This window comes from Delphinus delphis, chromosome 9 (genome assembly GCF_949987515.2).
Source record: "Delphinus delphis chromosome 9, mDelDel1.2, whole genome shotgun sequence".
NCBI classification, from domain to species: domain Eukaryota; kingdom Metazoa; phylum Chordata; class Mammalia; order Artiodactyla; family Delphinidae; genus Delphinus; species Delphinus delphis.
In genome coordinates this window covers 84,659,908-84,681,741 of record NC_082691.1, presented here as the reverse complement: position 1 = coordinate 84,681,741, position 21,834 = coordinate 84,659,908, and the positions used below count along the sequence as shown (strand labels likewise).

The window sequence follows — 21,834 nt, the reverse complement described above, 5'->3', positions numbered from 1 at the left end:
TTTTACATTCTCACCAACAGCATACAAGGGTTCCAATTTCTCCACATCCTCGCCAATACTTATTTTTTGGTTTTCTGATAATAGCCATCCTAACAGGGGTGAGGTGGTCTCTCAACTGTGGTTTTAATTTATATGTCCCTGATGATTAGTGATGTTGAGCATCTTTTCATATACTTACTTTTTGGCCATTTGTATGTCTTTAGGGAGATGTCTATTCAAGTCCTCTGTCCATTTTAAAATCAGGTTATTTGTTATGCTATTGAGTTGTGGGAGCCCAACACTTTATTATTAAAACTTTAAAATATATTAAAAAAACTTTAACATATATAGCAAAGTTGAAAGACCTTTACAGTGAACATTCATGTATCTACCACCTAGATTCTACCATTAACATTTTAGTATATGTAACTATCCATCTTTCTACACGTTCATCAACCCATATTGGGTTTTTTTTAATGCATTTCAAAGTAAACTGCAGTATGATTCCCCCTAAATACTTCAGTAGGAATATCATTAGCTAGAGTTTAATATTTATTCACAATTTTTTTCTTTTGAGGTAAAATTTACATATTACAAAATGTACAAATCATTCAATAAATTTTCAAAAATGCATACAACTATGAAACCCAATCCCTTACTAAGATATATAATAGTATCATCACTACAAAATTTCTCTCATGTCCCTTCCCAATCAGTTCCCATGGTACCTCCCACCATAAGAACACAATTACTGTTTTTTCACCCTACGTTAGTTTTGCCTATTCTAGAGCTTCAAATTAATGGAATCATACAGTATCTACCCTTTTGTGTAAGATTTCTTTCAATTAGAATAATTTTTTTAAGATTTGTCCATGTTGTTATATGTATCAGTAGATTGTTCCTTTTTATTGCTGAGTAATACTCCAGAGTATGAATAAACCACAGTTTATCCATTATTCTACTGATGGTCACTTTGGCTATTTCTAGTTTTAGGTATTATGAATAAAGCTGCTTAACTAAATTAATTAATTAATGCAGTTTAAATAAAAATCCTCATTTTTTTGTGTGGAACTTGATAAAGTTATTCTAAATTTTAAATGGAAGTGCAAAGGCCTAAGAATAGCCAAAACAATTTCTGAAGATTTTAAAAAGGAGGCAGAGGCACTCATCCTACCAAGTATCAGTAGTTACTGTAAGGCTACAGTCTTTAAGACAGAGTGGAACTGACTGAAAGATAGACAAATAAACCAACACAACTGACTCGAGAGTTCACAAACACCCTTCTGTGTCAGAAGACAGAGGTGGGAAAAGGATGGATAATTAAAAGTATGGTGCCGGAGTAACTGACTGTCTGCATGGAAAAATAATGAAAGTAGATTCATACATCATACTATACATGAAAATAAATTCCAGGTGGATTAAAGGGCTAAATGTAAAACAAAAACATCAATAAAACAACAAAAATAAACTTTATAACTTCTACAATAAACTACTGGAAAGTATTTATAAACTCAGGGTTAAGAAGAACTGCTTAAACAAGACTCCAAAAGCATAAACTGTAAGGTAAAACACTAATAATTTCACAATAATATAAAATCAAAACCTTTATGGACAAAAAGAAGTAACAAAAAATTGGGGAGGGAGTGGGCAACAAACTAGGAGATAATTGCAATACATATTACCAAGAAAACACTAGTATTAAAAAATATCAATAACTCTTTAAAAAAAAAGACAATACATTTGGAAAATGGACAAAGGAAATATGCAAAATAAGAAAAGTTAATAGTCAATAAAGTTCTGACATGATGCTCTATCTTGTCTTCCCTCACTGGCTGGAACCTCTTGCTCAGACAAGCAAATTAAACCAACACTGAGACACTGTTTCATACCCATCGGACTGGCAAAAATGAAAAACAATTGACAATATCAAATGTGGTGAGGATGAGAAGCAACAGGCACTCTAGTACACTGCTTGTGGGAATGCAAATGAATTAAACTATTTGGAAAGACACTTGAGATATCTAGTAAAGTTGAAAATGTGCCTATCTTTGCCCTCCAATTCCCCTCCTGGTTATACCCTCAAGCAGTGTTTTTGTTTTGTTTTGTTTTTTTAAGCAGTGCTTTTCAAACTGCGGATTTCCACCTGTTGGTGGCTCATGAGTAGTTTTTGTTTCTGTTTTTTTAATAAAATGGAATAAAGTAAAGAGATTAGAACACATGAGAGTGTGTCACTTGCAGGAGGAGTTAAGTATTGCTTCATGAGAAATTATTATTTTAGTTATATGTGCATCTGTTTATTCTAGATCACAATGTATTACTGTGGGACACTGTCAAAAGAACTTTGAAAACCAAAGCCAAGAGATCTCTCAATGTGTACAAGAAAACATATAAAATAATTTTCATTTGCAGCAATTGTAAATACCAAAAAATTATAAACAACCTAAGTGTTCTCCCAATATACAACATACTTAGATAATGAATGGAATACTAAATAACAGTCAAAATGAAAACATCTAGCCACATTATCAACATAAATGAATCTCAGAAAAATAATACTGAATGAAGTACACACTGTTAGACAAAAAATATCAGAGTGATACCATTTATATAGAATTTAACACATGCAAAAACAATGTTAAATATTGTTTACTGATAAAACACATACAAAAAAATATGAAAGACATGTAAGAGAATGATAAAGACCAAATTCAGAATAGTGGTTACTTCGGTAGAGAGAGAGAAGGAAATAGGATTAGAAAAAGCAGTAACCAGCTACCCCTCCTGCTCCGTTTACCTTACACTTCATTATATTCTTCAGAGCCATCAGTGCTTTATGAAATTATTTTACTTTATTATTTGTACCCTTCTCTCCACCACTGGTCTGTAAGCTCCTTTAGGAGCAAGCTCTTGCCAGTCTTTGTTCACAGTACTATATATAATAATATAAGGCATATAATATTGATAATTCCTCAATAACTGTTGAATGATTCAGTGGTAAATCATTTCTACCAGTTGGGCCTCAGTTTCCACATCTGCCACATGAAAGGGTTAAAGTTCTTTGCTAATCTTAAAACTATGACAGGGGCTTCCCTGGTGGTGCAGTGGTTGAGAGTCTGCCTGCCGATGCAGGGGACACGGGTTCGTGTCCCGGTCCGGGAAGATCCCACATGCTGCGGAGCGGCTGGGCCCGTGAGCCATGGCCGCTGAGCCTGCGTGTCCGGAGCCTGTGCTCTGCAGCGGGAGAGGCCACAACAGTGAGAGGCCCGCATACCGCAAAAAAAAAAAAAAAAAAAAAAAAAAACTATGACAGTGCAGTACAGTAATGTCGCAAAACTGTGCCTCAAAAGCGTCTTCCATCCTAGGAAAGAAGTTGAACTGGATTTATTGTGTTAGGATGCCCTCTTCTGGGAAGTATAAAAATTTCAAAACAAATATTTCACAAACAGTTTATGTGTGTTTTGTCACTAAGCCTTATTTTTAAATTCACCATTCCAGAAATACACAGTAGATAACACCTGATAGGAATAAGTTTATTTTCATTGCAGCTGTCTTCTTCACCTTAAATACAGCATAAACTAAAAAAAAATGTAGTATTTTGGCCATTTCTGATCATTGATTTCCTGTCCAGCTTTTCCTAAATATCTTCTAACATCAGTGTTCCTTATACAATATTAGACCCATCCAAGCATGGTCTACATGTAGTCTTCCACACAGTGCTAAATATACAATGTAAATAGCAAAGAGAATGACACAAAGTATCACTCAGCTTTAAGTCATTTAGAGGCCCAGAAGAAAACCTCAAAACCTGGGCTTCCCTGGTGGCACAGTGGTTGAGAGTCTGCCTGCCGATGCTGGGGACACAGGTTCGTGCCCCTGGCTGGGAAGATCCCACGTGCCGCAGAGCGGCTGGGCCCGTGAGCCATGGCCGCTGAGCCTGCACGTCCAGAGCCTGTGCTCCGCAACAGGAGAGGCCACAACAGTGAGAGGCCTGCGTACCACAAAAAAAAAAAAAAAAAAAAGAAAAAGAAAACCTCAAAACCTTAAATTGGATTAAGATGATCCAGGATTGCTAGTGCCCTCAGGCATTTGGTAGAAGCAAACAAAAATCCTCTCTAGAGGCGGATAATATTATTCTAGTTCCCAAATTATTTCTGAAAATGGTTTTCCAAACACACACACATCCAGCATTCATCCAAATATAACCAATATGTGAAGAGAAAAACCAACATGAACAAGAAACAGCACTAGTAATATATCACAGGAACAGACCCATAGGCACTTCAGAAAGTAAAATGACTAAATGGCCTGTAAAATCATAACTCTTACTTTTCTCATAGATATTAACAACAAAAAATATTTTTTCTATAATAACTGAAAACTGTAATACTGCAAATTTGGGAGGGAGAAAAAAAAACACTAGAAATTCTAAAACTAGAAAACAAAACCATTACCAAAACTAATAACTCAATGGACAGACTTAAAATCACCTTAGACACAGCTGAAGAAAAAAATTAATAAACTGGAAGACCGTCTGCAGAAACTACATAGAATGAAGCATGAAGAGACAAAAGGGTAGTAATACAGAACAGAAGGAAAGAGACATAAAGGCTTCAATATGAAGACTAATATATTTAATTGGAGTCAAAGAAGGAAAAGAGACGGAATGGAGGGGACGCAAAACTGAAGCAAAATGTATGGCTAAGATTTTCCAGGATTGATGAAAGACATCAATCCAAAGATTCAAGATGTTTAAAGGAACTGTAAACAGAATAAATGAGAAGAAATCCAGAGCCAGCTATATCACAAAAACTAAAGACAGAGAAAATCTTAAAAGCAGTGGAGGAGGGGTCTGTGTGGGAGATAACCTTCCAAGGAACAGCTGTTAGAATGAAAAAGCTGAATGCTCAAAAGCAAGAATGGAAACCAGAGACAGTGGAATAGCATCTTCAATATGAGGAGAGAAAATAACTGCCAACCTAGAATTCCACACCTAGGGAGACCATCCTTCAAGACTGAAGGTTAAATAAAGACATTCTCAGGTAAGCAAAAACTAAGAGACTTTACTACTAGCAGAACCACGCTGAAGGAAATAAAATGGTATCTTTAGGCAGAAGAAAAATTCTCAGAAGGCAAGTGGGATATAAGGGGGAAAATTAACATCGACTATGTATAAAACAAAAATAATGTCGTATAGGGCTTAAAATATACAAAGAATTAACACACAGAACAACAACAGCATATAGGTCAGAAGCAGGGGAATGAAATTCAAGTGTTCTAAGAAACTTGCATTATCCCTAAAAAGAACAAAAGTACCATTTACATAAGACTCTGAAATAAGTGAAGGGTGTATATTTCTAGGTGTACCACTAATAGCAAAAGTATGCATAACTTCCAAACTAACAAGAAAAAAATGAAACAAAAACTTTTCAATCACTCCAAAAGAAAATTGAAGGAAAAGTAAACAGAACAAGTGAGACAAAGGGAAAGCATATAGTAAACATGATAAATTTAAACCCAAATATATCAGTGATTACATTTAATGTAAATGGACTAAATGCTTGAGTTAAAAGTGAAGAGTGGGGACTTCCCTGGTGGCACAGTGGTTAAGAACCTGCCTGCCAATGCAGGGGACACAGGTTCGAGGCCTGGTCTGGGAAGATCCCACATGCTGCAGAGCCACTAAGCCCATGCGCCACAACTACTGAGCCTGCGCTCTAGCCTGTGAGCCACAACTACTGAACCCGCATGCCACAACTACTGAAGCCCACGCACCTAGAGCCTGTGCTCTGCAACAAAGAGAAGCCACTGCAATAAGAAACCCATGCACCACAACGAAGAATAGCCCCGCTCGTGGCAACCAGAGAAAGCTCGCGTGCAGCAATGAAGACCCAATGCAGCCATAAAAAAAAATTAATTAATAAATGAATGAATTTTTTTAAAAAAGTAAAGAGTGCTGGAATGGAGGAAAAAACAAAACCAAAGTTTTTATCACTAATAGTACGTGAGTCTGCAACTTAAGTCTCAGTGTAATACACGTACAAGTTATAAATTTAAGGCTTAAAAAGAAATCATGAAGATATGATGACAATAAATGTGAGTGCCTGTATCCTAGGTTCTTTCAGATAAGCACAGTATCAGAGTTAAGCCAAAAATGAAGAGCTTCCAATACAAACATTACCTGCAGCAGCCAGATGGGCTGTTACCTCATCAGCCGCTGTGGAGTTGAGTATGTCTGAATCATCATACGAGGTGTCTTCAGGAGAAGAAGGTGAGTCTTCATCAGCACTCAACATACTGTGTTCAGTGTAGGTAGCCACATGGACCTGCTGAACTTGCTGGGCCACTGCATGGGCTTCTATGGTAGCCATGTGTTCAGTTTGGGTCACTCCGTGTTCCTCCATGAAGATCTACTGTCAGAAAAAAGGCAAAGAACAGGATTCAGTGTGTAATATATTCCAGTGCTTAAAATAAGAGATATTTTCCTCAAGAGCAGAGGAACTCTGACAAGCCTTTGATTTTACTACATACCTCACCACACCAAGTCGTAGGAAATGGGGAGCATCATTCCAATGACATAAAAATAGAATATTTTCCTTGTGTGAAACTATTTTGATAGTTTTTTTTTAACCAACTGTGTGATTTTTATTGATGGGCGACAACTTTATACTCCTAGCTATCACTAACTGTGTACAATTAGAGACGCGGCATCGTAGAAGAGTAGACAGCAGAATTAGACAGCAGACGCAGGGAATTATCAATCTTCATTATTTTGCCCATTTTTCATTATGTGTACACAGAAGCACGAATGCAATTTGAAATCTTTTAATGGCAATAAAGTTACAATCACCCACCTATGTGACTGACATCTTAACTCCAAATATTTGATCTGCAATGTGTACGTAAGCAGCTTCTCGTCGCACAATTATTAAAATGTATTTTTCCTATTAGGAACCAGCAACTTATTTTTTGTGTTGGTTTATCTTTTGAAGTAAGAACTATTTCTTCTCTGATAACTGGCTCATTTTTATCATTTATCAAAAACTAAAGGCTGGGCTTCCCTGGTGGCGCAGTGGTTGAGAGTCCACCTGCCGATGCAGGGGACACGGCTTCGTGCCCCGGGCCGGAAAGATCCCACATGCCGCGGAGAGGCTGGGCCCGTGAGCCATGGCTGCTGAGCCTGCGTGTCCGGAGCCTGTGCTCCGCAACGGGAGAGGCCACAACAGTGAGAGGCCCGCGTACCGCAAAAACAAAACAAAACAAAACAAAAAACTAAAGGGTGAGGGAAGAAAGTGTGATGGATTAAAAATTTTATTTTTTTAAGGAAAGATAAAATTCATTTTCACAAATTTACAAGTGTTGCTGCTGGTGCAGGATTTATTCTACTATGCAGTTGGACTGGGAATCAAATGCAAGTTCCCCTTCTTACTCAGGAACGGCATTATTTCGGAAATGTGGGTTTTTGTGTATTTGCTTAAATCAAGTGACAGTCTGTCTCAACCAGATGGAAATTCATTGTGCTAATTTTATACCTCAAGTCACAAAACAATAAATATCCTTGATATTATATATAATGATAAAAAAGATATTTAAAAGATCCTGGTGACTAGCATATGACATTGTGGACATAAAAACAGTAAGTAAGGGCTTCCCTGGTGGCGCAGTGGTTAGGAGTCTGCCTGCCGATGCAGGGGACATGGGTTTGTGCCCCGGTCCGGGAAGATCCCACATGCCGCGGAGCGGCTGGGCCCGTGAGCCATGGCCGCTGAGCCTGCGCGTCCAGAGCCTGTGCTCCGCAACGGGAGAGGCTACAACAGTGAGAGGCCCGCGTACCGCAAAAAAAAAACCCAAAAAAACCCCCCAAAAAACAGTAAGTAAAATACTTAACATTTTCTTTATATTTCAAACACAAATGGGAGTTAAACATTTTGTCCCCAAAATGTGATTATTCAAATTGGTTTTTCTGCTTATAAAACTGTGTTTCTTATAAACCCTGAAATGATGCAGTAGTAAGATAAAGGTTTGCTCTCCTAGTGTACTTATGATCTGTCCCCTCTTCTTCCTCCCTAACCTACAGAGAAGTATATTAACCTTAAAAATTTTTTTGAAGCATACGTACATACATATGATTTAAAATAAAAAGAGGTTCGCAATACATATATTATTCTTTGACAATATATCTGGACTTTTTTTTTTTTTTTGCGGTACGCGGGCCTCTCACTGTTGTGGCCTCTCCCATTGCTGCTGAGCACAGGCTCCAGACGCGCAGGCTCAGCGGCCGTGGCTCACAGGCCTAGCCGCTCCGCGGCATGTGGGATCTTCCCAGACCGGGGCACGAACCCGTGTCCCGTGCATCAGCAAGCGGACTCTCAACCACTGCACCACCAGGGAAGCCCTATCTGGACATTTTGACATGTCAAAACATACAAATCTACCAGATCTTTCTAAATAGCCAAAGACCACTTCACTGTATCGATGTGCAATAATTATGCAACCAATCACCTACTGATATATAGGAAGGCAGCTTTCAAATTTTTGGTATTGTGAACAGCAGTGAAGTGAACATCCTTTTATATCAAACTATGCATACTGGTCCTCAAAAAAGTTTAAGAAGAATTACCATATGATTCAGCAATTCCACTTCTGGATGCTATGCTGGGAGAACTGAAAGTAGGGTCTCAAAGGGCTATTTGTACACCAATGTTCATAGCAGCATTTTCACAATAGCTAAAAGGTGGAAGCAATCCAGCTATTCACTAACAGATGAATTAGTAAGCAAAACGTGGACATACATACAATGGAATGTTACTCAGCCTTAAAAAGGAAGAAATGGAAACTAGGAAGAGAGGGGCTCTTCCTCAAATTGATAAGAAAAAAATCTACAAAAAATCTACAGCTAGCATCATACTTAATGGTGAGAAACTAGAAACTTTCCTGCTAAGATGAGAAACAAGATAAGGATGTCCCCTCTCATCACTCCTTTTTGACACTGTACTGGGATTCCTAGCCAATGTAGTAAGACAAGAAAAAGAAATAAAACTGTCTTTGTTCACAGATGACATGATTGTTTATGCAGGAAATCCAAAAGAATCAATAACAATTAAAAAAAAAACCTGGAACGAGTAAGTAATTATAGCAATGTTGTAGGATACAAAGTTTATATACAAAAGCCAACTGCTTTCCTATATACCAGCAATGAACAATAGAATTTACCATTTACATTATCAACCAAAAATATGAAACACGTAGGTATAAATCTCACATAACGTACAAAATCATGAGGAAAACTATAAAACGTTGATGAAAGAAATAAAGAACTAAAATAGACAGATATTCCAGTTCATGGATAGGAAGACTCAATAATGTCAAGATGTCAGTTCTTCCTAACGATCTATGGATTCAATGCAATCCCAATCAAAATCCCAGAAAGTTATTTTATGGATATTGACAAATTAGTTCTAAAGTTTATATGGAGAAGCAAAAGACCCCGAATAGCTAATACAATATTTTATTTATTTATTTATTTATTTTTGGCTGCGTTGGGTCTTTGTTGCTGCACGTGGGCTTTCTCTAGTTGCAGTGAGCGGGGGCTACTCTTCCTTGCCGTGTGTGGGCTTCTCATTGCAGTGGCTTCTCGTTGCAAAGCACGGGCTCTAAGTACATGGCCTTCAGTAGTTGGGGCTCACGGGCTCCAGAGCACAGACTCAGGAGTTGTGGCACAGGCAGCATGTGGGATCTTCCCGGACCAGGGATCGAACCTGTGTCCCCTGCATTGGCAGGCGGATTCCCAAGCACTGTGCCACCAGGGAAGTCCCTAATAAAATATTGAAGGAGAGGAATAAAGCTGGGAGACTGACACTCCTTGACTTCAAGACTCACTATAAAGCTACAGTAATCAAGGCAGTGTGGTACTGGTAAAAGAATAGACAAACAGATCAATGAAACAGAATAGAGAGCCCAGAAATAGATCCCCATAAATACAGTCAACTGATCTTTGACAAAGGAGCAAAGGCAATACAATGGAGCAAAGATAGTGTCTTCAACAAATGGTGCTGGAATACTGGACATCCACCTGCCAAAAAAATGAATCTAAACACAGACTTAACACCTTTCACAAAAAGTAACTCAAAATGGATCATAGACCTAAGTGTGAAACGCAAAACTATAAAACTCCAAGAAGATGACACAGGATAAAACCTAGATGACTTGGGTATGGTGATGACATTTTAGATATGACACCAAAGGCACGATCCATGAAAGAACGAACTGAAAAGCTAGACTTCATTAAAATTAAAAACTTCTTCTGCTCTACAAAAGACACTATAAAAATAATGAGAAGACAAGTCACAGGCTGGGAGAAAATATTTGTAAAAGACACATCTGATAAAAGACTATGTTCCAAAATACAACTCTTAAAACCGAACAATATTGAAAACAAACAACCCAATTAAAAAATGGCAAAAGACCTGAATAAGACAGCTCACCAAAGAAGACACACCTATGAAAAGTATGTGAAAAGATGTTCAGCATCATATGTCATTAGATAATCGCAAATTAAAACAATGAGATAACACTTTGCACCCATCAAGAATAACTAAAATCCAAAACACCAACACCAGCAAATGCTGATGAGGATGTGGAGGAACAGAATTCTCATTCATTGCTGGTGGGAATGCAAAATGGTACGGCCACTTTTGAAGGACTGAGCCTCAATTTCCTCATCTTTAAATTAGACATCCATCTCTGAGGATATGGTTTTCTTAATTGTGTGCAAAAGATTTTGAGTCAGGCATCTAAAAAACCTTTCTTTATTCTATTAATTCCAACGGCTCAAATACCACTCTCTAAAACATTAAAATAAGGAAATTATAGGGAACCAATGCCCCTAACATAATTTTATGAGAGTGCACAAAATGGAGAATGGACCCGACAATGATTCCTCTGAACAGATATGAAAAGCAAGATGAATGCCCGGGCAACATGTAATGAACTGTGATTCTAAACATCACATCCAAATAAAAAGGCATATCTGTCTATTATCTGGAACCAGTGATGTTCAGCAGATTAGTCAACACTCCATTTAAAAAAAATCATTCCCCCAAACAATAACAACATGGTAGCAATTTTACTAAAACCTGTTTCTTAGCCTGGATCATCACCTGGGATGCAACAAATACTTCATCTAAAGGTTCTTCTTTAATATATGATCTATAAGGGATCGGAGGAGGGGCAGTTTTGTACAGAGGAGTTCCTACTTTTGCCATTATCGACCAGCAGGCGTGGGACTAAAGATAATTAATGGAAGAGAACTCAGAAAAACAGATTTTCTGGTCAGGAGCACGCTGGTAGCTATAGTCAACAATACCTAAGGAGCTACTGGAATTTGGATAAAATATCTAAGGGCGCTAAATTTAGTCTAATCCACACATAATGAGATTAAGTGTAGAGTATTTTAAAAATCAAAGTTGGAAGAGCAGTTCAGGATACTCAATCAAGGTATAACTAAAAGTAAGAGAAAGCCTTAGTCTCATCAATAGCATTACCATATCAAAAGAAAAGCTGCAAGAACCGCCTAGGGGAAAGTCTCAGAGCAAGACAGTGTCTACAGCCAAAACGAGGGACAGGAAAACCAAGAGGCTCAACTTAATTCCTAGACAGGTCCAGAATCTAAATTTCATAACTAGGATAGAAATTTTACTCAACACAACAGCCTTTCCCAAAAAAGCCCAAAGCCAAAGAAATATTTGATTCTCGGGCAGACAACGGGTAATAGGTCAAAATTTCACCAGAGCAGGAAAAACTTTAAAACAACTGCACAGGGGCTTCCCTGTGGCGCAGTGGTTAGGAATCCGCCTGCCAATGCAGGGGACACAGGTTCGAGCCCTGGTCTGGGAAGATCCCACATGCCGTGGAGCAACTGAGCCCGTGAGCCACAACTGCTGAACCTGCGCTCTGGAGCCCACGAGCCACAACTACTGAAGCCTGGGTGCCTAGAGCCCGTGCTCCGCAACAAGAGAAGCCACTGCAATGAGAAGCCCGCACACCGCAACTAAGAGTAGTCCCTGCTCGCCGCAACTACAGAAAGCCCGCGCGCAGCAATGAAGACCCAATGCAGCCAAAAATAAAAAACAAACAAAAACTGCACAAGAAGGTTTAGAAATAGTCTTGCCTTGAGTGAGGCTAACTTCCTAATTTGGAGCATCTAAAACTAATTTATGACTGCAATCACATAATATTTTTCATTCCAATGTTGATAAAATTTATAAATGTTCATTAATATTAATAACAACCCAAGAAACCCAGTTAATAATAATGCTTTTATACAATATGTGAGAAAAACAAGCTTTACCACACAACTTCATAATGACTTGAGTGTGAGTGAATGGTTTTGTGAAAACAATATTCTAAGTTCACTGAAGGCAGGGCCTGGGTACATAAAGTCTCTATGAACAGCAGCCATCATAATTTGTTCCTTAATAAATGCTTGCGGGTAACTGGCTGCACATTATACTTAGTAAAGCTAGACCCAGGCAATTACAGTTTCCACAATTCTCCCATAAGGTTGTGCTGGCCATTCATCTCATCTCTCAGCTTCCAAGCCCTCTATTCTATACTTGTTCTGAACTGCTCTATAGCCATCTCTGGGTTGGGTCAGCCAACCTTATTTACCAGACTTGTCTGCCAGCTTCACGTTAGGTTTTACCAGGGGGAGGCAACAGGTTAAGATGGGAAGAGGCGGGGAGAAGAGATTTTCTTGATGTTTTCATTCTTATTAAAGTTGCTCCAACAAGAGAGGACAGCCTCATGTGCCGACTCCAGCTGTGTCTCTTCTCCCCTGCTGGTTGAGTACCAGCTGCCTGGCATCCACGTGGAGGTGAGATTACCTGCTGTGTGGGGGCCCCTCCGAACTCCTGGGTTCTTCTATTCCATTCCCCCAGCCCAAGGGGTGGTTATTAAAATCTGGATTACTTTTGCTCTTTTAGTCTTCCAACACCTGTGTAACCAATTACATTCTCTGAAGTACCTCACATGGTTTACTGACTGATAACAAAGGGAAGAAAATATGTACCTTTCTTGAAATTACTCATAGAGTGCTGGTAAGCAGCAAAACTTTACATTGATTTATATAAGTCAATACAATAAAATGTATTGACATTTTTATAATATCAGTAAAGTGATTCTAAGGACATTTTTATAAGGCTACCACTAGGGTTTGTTTCCATATGCCAATGGAAGTTGAATACAAAATCTTGAGTTTGATTAATCATTAAAAAGAGGCTAAGTTAGAGAGTATAAAATGCCTCAGGAAGAGAGAAATGGGACACAGAAGTGAGAAGGGGGTACAGACAGAAAAAGAAGTAGGAGATATACAAACACAAACTTTGATCTGTTTATGAGTCTGTCTTACCTGCTCTTTAAATAAGATACTTAATAAGTCTAACATTCCAGCAAACCACAAAATCAACATCACAGTAATAAAATAAGTGCTTTTTTATGGAAATAATAGTGACAAACAATCACAAAAAGATTTTTCATATTATTCAATGAATATACGGGGTCTGATATTTGGACAAACCAAAGAAAATTGTGGTAGCAATGGCAGCTTTGACCTTCATCTACCACTCTAAGTTCTTGGCAGACTATATGGAGAGATCTATGCATAATCTGCTGAAAATCAATAGTAGGTACTAACTATAATTTCCAGTGTGGCTTGCAGAGATTTAGAGTTTTGTTTTCTTATTATACAACTAGGCCCAAAGAATCTAGTACAAGAGCATGCCAAGAGTATGCAAAGTGTCCTCTCCAACCCACCTCATTCCTGCTTAAAGGCTTATCCTCACTTCCATAGCAGGGTGGTTAAGAGTGCAAACTCTGGAGCCATAGTACTGGATTCGAATCCTTGCTCTGCCACTCACTACCACCTTAGACAAGTCCCAATTGACTCCTATGCTTTCGTTTCACCACATAAAAGGGATTAAAACAGGACATGTATATAATAAGTGCTAGATAAGTGTAACCTATTACTAGTAGTAGTACTATTCCACATAAAGACAGATAAAGCATAGAAATGTCAAAGGGAAAGTTACATGAGAGAAAAAAATGCTTATAAATTGGGAGAAAAAAATTTATACATTGGGAGAAAAAATGCTTATAAATCACAAACTAGGAGTTTTGACCATACAAGGACCTGTATCAGAACATAGTTACTTTCTGAAGTACAGACCCTTTTGAGGATGTGTGAAAGCTACAGAACTCCTCCCTAGAAAAATGCATATACACACAAAATTTTCCAAAATATTTCAACGTTCTTGGACTCAAATCACAAATAGGTTATTTCATGATGATATAGCTATACCAAAGCTGAAACACTAGAGGGTGCCACAACCAAAGAAAAATGTAAAGAAAGCACAGGGAATTTCAAGCTGCTTAAAATTCTTCAACTGGAATAAACATCCTTCCACAGAAAATAGTTAGGTGAATCTACTTCACCAAATACTTCAAAATACATCAACTCTCCTATAGGCTCTAGATCAGCACTGTTCAATAGAAATTTCTGTGATGATGGAAATGTTCTAAATTTGCACTGTGCCAAACAGCAGCCACCAACCAATGTGGCTACTGACATGAAATGTGACAACTGCGACTAAGGAACTACATTTTAAAATTTTACTTAGGTTTAAATAATTTTAATATAAATAGCCACATGTGGCTGTGACTATCACAATGAACAGTGCAGTTCTTCTACATTCTAGTTGTAAGTTTTGAAATTACTTGTTTCTAATTGTTGTTAAAGAAATTTCTAATACAGTAGGTTCATACAATATTTCAAGCAAATCCATCCCTTGGTGAAAATTCAACACTGCAAAGATAGGAGAAAAGACTGTCCGTGTCTCTCCCTCACCCTGCAGGTGTTCACAATCAAAAGTAAAGCTTTCTTTTACTCATTATAGAAACCCTGCCTACCCAATTCCCTGACTGTATTTCTTAAAGATCCTGGGTTAAAAGAGCTTAAAAAAAAAATAAGTACAAATTGATAAAGTTAACTTAGAAGGCTTTTGCCTTTAAAAAAGCCTTTTCCAGGACTTCCCTGGCAGTCCAGTGGTTAAGACTCTGCGCTTCCAATGCTGGGGGCGAGAGTTCAATCCCTGGTCGGGGAACTAAGATCCCACATGCCATGCGGCATGGCCAATAAATTTTAAAAAATAAAATAAAAAAGCCTTTTCCTTAAAAAATAAAAAAATCATATTCGAGTGATAATATCACCAAGGGCTAAAGGAGCACTGGGAAGAGAGGACTACAAGGACATCGAGTAGGTACCATGAAAAGGAGGACAGGGGCTTCCCTGGTGGCACAGTAGTTGCGAACTTGCCTGCCGGCGCAGGGGACATGGGTTCGAGCCCTGGTCCGGGAAGATCCCACATGCCGCGGAGCAACTAAACCTGTGCACCACAACTACTGAGCCTGCGCTCTAGACCCCGCGAGCCACAACTACTGAAGCCCGCGTGCCTAGAGCCCGTGCTCTGCAACAAGAGAAGCCACCTCAATGAGAAGCCCGCGCACAAAAAACGAAGAGTAGCCCCCGCTCACCGCAACTAGAGAAAGCCCGCACGCAGCAATGAAGACCCAATGCAGCCAAAAATAAATAAATTGAAAAAAAAAAAAAGAAAGAAAAGGAGGACAGAGTCTTTAGCCAGGAGTTCGTCAGGTGCCACAATGAAAGGAGACTGCAGGCTGAGGCAACAGCTTGTGAAAGCACATGGCACAGCAAGAGGACATGAATGAACACCCAGACTCAGGAGGAGTCTGGGGACCAAAGGAACAGCTCTCAGCTGCCTTTACACCAGAATCTTTCTTTACACTGTAATTTAACCTTCTAAAAATAAAGTGATTCTAAGAACACTGATGCTGACCCACCTGCCAAAGAGAAAAGTGGTCTCCACATTACAGCTTACAACCCTGTGTCTGTCACAGTGCCCTGAGTGAGAAGGTACCTAATGAATGTTGATGACAATGATAAAAATGATTAGAAAATGCATTCTCAAATATTCAGATGCTTATTAACAGCTACAAATATAAACAAAAAGCAGGTGAGTTGCAGAAGCTATCCCTGGATCAGAAACATGGTGGATAGGAAGTTTAGTAATGCCTAGGCATTTGCAAATGGGTAAGAATGCAGCTGGCTCTCTTTGCAGAAAAATCATTTCTCCACAGCTGCTCCCCAAATTACCAAAAAATAAGGAGCTGTCATGTGATAGCAGGATTAGAGGCTCCCTCAATTTCCATTAAGGAGAAATAACATAAATTGCCCCAAGACTCACCCCTCAATCTCATGAGCACAAAGGACACTTTTATTCAGATCCTGCTTACTGTGAAATGTAGCATTGTTGCCTGGCTGCTTCTGTGGTGGGCCTCCATCCTGCTGGATTTGCCTTTATACAACCAACATTCAGTTAAAGCTGTTTCTTAGATTCTTCAATACATGATTTTTCTTTTGAGATAACTGAACTAGGATAATACTTCTGGATAATATTATGAATGTATAAGTGTCAATACTATGGATCTAGGAATTTCTGCAATTCAATCATTCTCTCATTCATTCCACAAATATTTACTGAATTCTTATCAGGTACTCCTAGATTAGTTTAACATCAGTATTCCAAGAAAAACTATGATTGGCAATTCTAATTTTTTATCTTTAGTTTAAAAAATGTATTATCATAAAAGTGACACATGTTCTTTTTGGGTAAATGAGAAAATACAAGTCAGAAAAAACCAAAAAAGAAACAGAAATCACCACCACCTGAGATAGCTACATTACCAAATTAACAATTTGGTATACATGCTTCTAGCATTTTCCCCCTGAGTTTCTTAGATGCTTTTTTTTAAAACAAAAGTGAGGCTGTTGTGTATATACTGTTGTAGAAATATTTTAAAATTTAATATAGAACAGAAATTTTCATGTTATTAACATTTTACATCATTTTTTAATGTTTACAGAGCATTCCCTATAAAAATGTACAGTAGGTATTTTACTAATTCCCTAAAGTTAAATCATTTAGGTTGTTTCCAATATTTCACTATTATATATACCACTGTGATGACAAGTTTGATATTCAATAAATATCTGTTGAATAAATGAGTAAATGAATGGTTTACTAAGTTAAGTCTTTAAGTACATACCCAATTATTTCCTTAGCTTTTAAGAGACATAAAACTTTCAGTAGGTCTTCCCTGGTGGCACAGTGGTTAAGAATCCGCCTGCCACTGCAGGGGACATGGGTTTGAGCCCTGATGCGGGAAGATCCCACATGCCAAGGAGCCACTAAGCCCATGCGCCACAACTACTGAGACTGCGCTCTGGAGCCCGTGCGCCTAGAGCCCGTGCTCCACAACAAGAGAAGCCACCGCAATGAGAAGCCCGTGTACCACAACAAAGAGTAGCCCCCGCTCGCAACTAGAGAAAGCCCTGCGCAGTAACGAAGACCCAACGCAGCCAAAAATAAATAAGTTAATGAAATAAATTTAAAAAAAAAAACAAACTTTGAGTAATCGTATAGTTATGATTCTGGACATGCTATTATAGCAGGCACAGAAAGGTAATGTGATAAAAACAGTAATCTAAACATAAAGGTGAGCACATAATACTTGGGAGATGCAAGACAAGATAAAAATATTAACCTTAATGATGTAAAAGTAGAGTATGGCTCCCAGAAGCTGGAATATAGAAAGAGGGTAGTGCAGGAGCACTTATAATGCCATTCTACAAAATGGCAAGTTGAGAAAGTTTAAAGTTGATGGATCAAAAAATAAAAGTTTATCATTTATAATTATAAAGATAATTATTTTAAAACTTTCAAAAAGAATATAAATATCAAATAATGGGAGATGGAGAAAGGAGGGAGTAGAAAAAGTGACTTAAATTCTTATTTTTCATATCAAAAAAGACCACAGATATTGTGTAAAGTTGATCAATCAAGAAACAGAAGTTTACACATACTATTAAGCCTTATGGAAGTAATTCCAAGAGAAGCTAAAAACAGAAATAGTGAAATGGCTTTTTTCTTTTTTTTTTTTTTTTGCAGTACGCGGGCCTCTCACTGTTGTGGCCTCTCCCTTTGCGGAGCACAGGCTCCGGACGCGCAGGCTCAGTGGCCATGGCTCATGGGCCTAGTTGCTCCACAGCATGTGGGATCCTCCCAGACCGGGGCACAAACCCGTCCATTGGCAGGTGGACTCTCAACCACTGCGCCACCAGGGAAGCCCAGTGAAATGGTTTTTAAAGGTGGTCTCTGGACTGTAGGGCTAGGGATGGAAAGGAAAGAGAAAAGGCAGGAAACATTGTTTTTTTCATCATCAACTCTCCTCTGCTATTTAATTTGTTAGGAAGTACAAAGAATACCCTGATAAAATTGGCTGGAAAACCTGTAATTGTTCACTTTGGATCCCCTAACTATATATATATCTTCTTACCTTGATAACCAGTCAGACGCAGCTGCTCACAGAGTTTTCCTTTAACCAGAGGCAAACTTAAAATGCCTAAGACCTTGGAGACTACCTAGTCTGATTTTCTCATTTTACAGATTAATTTGAGACCCAGAAAGACTAAGTGAGTTACCCAAAGTCACAGCTCTAGTTGGCGGCAAAACCAAAACTCGAACCCACATTCCCTGCCTTCTAATCAAGTGCTCCAACAGCTCCATCAGAGACCCACCCTTTGTGGGTCTCTAGCCATTACTGGCTTGGGCACGTTAACTTCTGGCTTGGGCACGTTAACTTCTATCCCACACTATCATGTGTATATCTTCAACCCAAGGGTTTAACTGAGGGGCCAGTGAATTTGTATTATAAAATAACATGCATACTGAACTGCAGTGATTTTTCAAACTGCACCTGCAGTAACCCATCCCAGTCCCTCTAACATGCCTTCCGTTCCCTTCACTCTTCAACCCTCACCATCACTGCCTTAGAGGATACAGCTGCTTTGAGGAATGGTTCCTACAGACTGAGAGGCCTGACAACATGCTTCCCAGCCACAGGAATAAATGCAACTCGTGAAGTTGCCAAAAAACAATGTCTTTTGAAGCTACTATCTTCTGTGAGCACCAGGGCAGTCAAATTATTTCATGTTTTTCTTCACCCATATTACATGTGTTTATCTAGCTAATTAGACACTCCCACTTCCAATAGATGGAAAGGGAACAAAACTTTTTTTTTTTAAAAAAAGGAGGACAAGGGACTGACTTTTTTTTTAAAAAAATGGAGAACTTCGCTCACATTTTATACATTTTATAATGTAATCATTATACCATTTTATAAAAATTATTTTAAAATGAATTTTAAATGGTATGAAAGTCCATTTATATAAATTATTATTTGTATAGATTATTATTTACATAAATTTAGAAACAATAAAAAATAAGTATATGCAGAAGAGTCAAGATCTAAAAGCCAAAACCCCGGCTTCCCTGGTGGCGTATCGGTTGAGAAGCCGCCTGCCGATGCAGGGGACACGGGTTTGGGCCCTGGTCCGGGAAGATCCCACATGCTGTGGAGCAACTAAGCCCGTGCGCCACAACTACTGAGTCTGCACTCTAGAGCCCGAGAGCCACAACTACTGAAGTCCACGTGCCACAACTACTGAAGCCCAGGCACCTAGACCCCGTGCTCCGCAACAAGAGAAGCCACTGCAATGAGAAGCCCACTCACTGCAACAAAGACTAGTCCCCGCTCGCCACAACTAGAGAAAGCTCGTGCACAGCAACAAAGACCCAACACAGCCAAAAATAAATAAATAAATTTATTTTAAAAATAAATAAATAAAAACCCAAACCCCAGTATTGACTGTTTTTTCCATAAATTGTGCACAATTTATGGACAGCGTATGTCTCACTAATTTAAAATAAATAACACTGAATGTTTAAAAGCATGCTTTCACACACATGGAGCTGTGCATAATGGGATCAGCGGGGCAACAGCAGTACAGATTAATATTGAAAAGCAGGCTGAGCAGTGAGCCTAACACTTATCACTTCCTGGTTTACTTCCTGCATTTTACTTCTGATCCACTGTGAAACTGAGGGCTAAGGGACACATACATACAGTTTGATGGTGGCAACATCAATTGAGGCTTTTAAAAAAGTCAAACAATGTATATGAAAGCACCTTGTAACTGCAACATGCTAAAGAAACATAAGGCATTATTTTACTGTATTTTATTGTGGAGCAAGAAAGTGATGCAGAAGAGGAAATGATTGCTGCATCCATCCAGCATTTGAGTACCAGGATCTTAAGGGTTGGACCATAAGCAGCTCCAGGTCTAGTCAGAGAAAAACCATATAAACCAAAGCAGCCCTTCATACCCGTTTTGACTGGTCTGCAGTGTTTTTTTGTTCGGTTTTTCAATGTGAATGAATTGCCAACATTTTAAAATAGGGAAATAAGAATAGAAGTTCCAGACTTCTGACTTCTCTTGAAAAATCAGGAAGATCTGGGGACACCAGTAAGCAGTACTGTGTTAAAAGCTTGGGCTGGAGAGTCAGTTCTGTCATTTGTTAGTACGGTGATACTCAACCTCTCTATGTGCCTCAGTCACCCTATTTATAAACTGGTGATAATGTATTAATACCTTCCTCAAAGTGTTAATGTGAGGATTAAATAAAATGAAGTAATTAAGTAAAGGACTCAGCAGAGTGCCCCGCCACCCCCAATAAATGCTAATTGTTATTATCATTTCAGATTGGCAACAACTGACTGGCTAGAGGGAGAAGAACATGCTCTTATCAACAAGATAATAGCAACAAAGACTCTACAATGCAATGTATAAATGCTAAGGAAGAAAATTACAGGGAGAATGGGGCTCAAAGGAGAGGGATGATAATCCAATCAATCAACAAATATTTAAGAAGGCATACAGATGGCTAAAAAGCACAGGGAAAGATGCTCAATATCACTAACTGTTAGAGAAATGCAAATCAAAATTACAGTAAGGTATTACCTTACACCGATCATAATGGCCATAAAAAAAACCCTACAAACGATAAATGCTGGAGAGGGTGTGGAGAAAAGGAAACCCTCCTACAGTGGTTGGTGGGAATGTAAATTGGAGAACAGTATGGAGGTTCCTTAAAAAACTAAAAAGAGAGCTACCATATAATCCAGCAATCCCACTCCTGGGCATATATCAGGAGGAAACCATAATTCGAAAAGATACATGCACCCCGATATTCACTGCAGCACTATTTACAATACACATGGAAGCAACCTAAATGTTCATCAACAGAGGAATGGATAAAGAAGATGTGGTACACATATACAATGGAATATTAGCCATAAAAAAAAAGAACGAAATAATGCCATTTGCAGCAACATGGATGGACCTAGAGATTGTCATACTGAGTGAAGTAAGTCAGACAAAGACAAATATCATATGATATTACTTATATGTGGAATTTTTAAAAAGGGTACAGATGAACTTACCTACAAAAAAGAAATAGAGTTACAGATGTAGAAAACAAACTTATGGTTACCAGGGGGTAAGGGTCGGGGAGGGATAAATTGGGAGATTGGGATCGACATATACACACTACTATATATAAAATAGATAACTAATAAGGACCTAACTGTATAGCACAGGGAACTCTACTCAATACTCTGTAATGGGGGCTTCCCTGGTGGCACAGTGGTTGAGAGTCTGCCTGCCGATGCAGCGGACACGGGTTCGTGCCCCGGGCTGGGAAGATCCCACATGCCGCGCAGCGGCTGGGCCCATGAGCCATGGCCGCTGAGCCTGCGCGTCCGGAGCCTGTGCTCTGCAACGGGAGAGGCCACAACAGTGAGAGGCCAGCGTACCGCAAAAAA

General features: G+C 38.8%; 1 protein-coding gene across 4 annotated transcripts in view; it reads right to left on the bottom strand.

Moving 5' to 3' along the window:
- NRF1 (nuclear respiratory factor 1) overlaps window positions 1–21,834 on the bottom strand; it is a 136,230-nt gene that overhangs the window by 83,140 nt on the left and 31,256 nt on the right. For all 4 annotated transcript variants that reach the window (XM_060020873.1, XM_060020874.1, XM_060020876.1 and 1 more), the window contains one exon: window positions 6,158–6,389. In XM_060020873.1, the coding sequence (XP_059876856.1) occupies window positions 6,158–6,380 (223 nt within the window). In that variant the 5' untranslated portion in view covers window positions 6,381–6,389. The remainder of the gene's footprint in view (window positions 1–6,157; window positions 6,390–21,834) is intronic.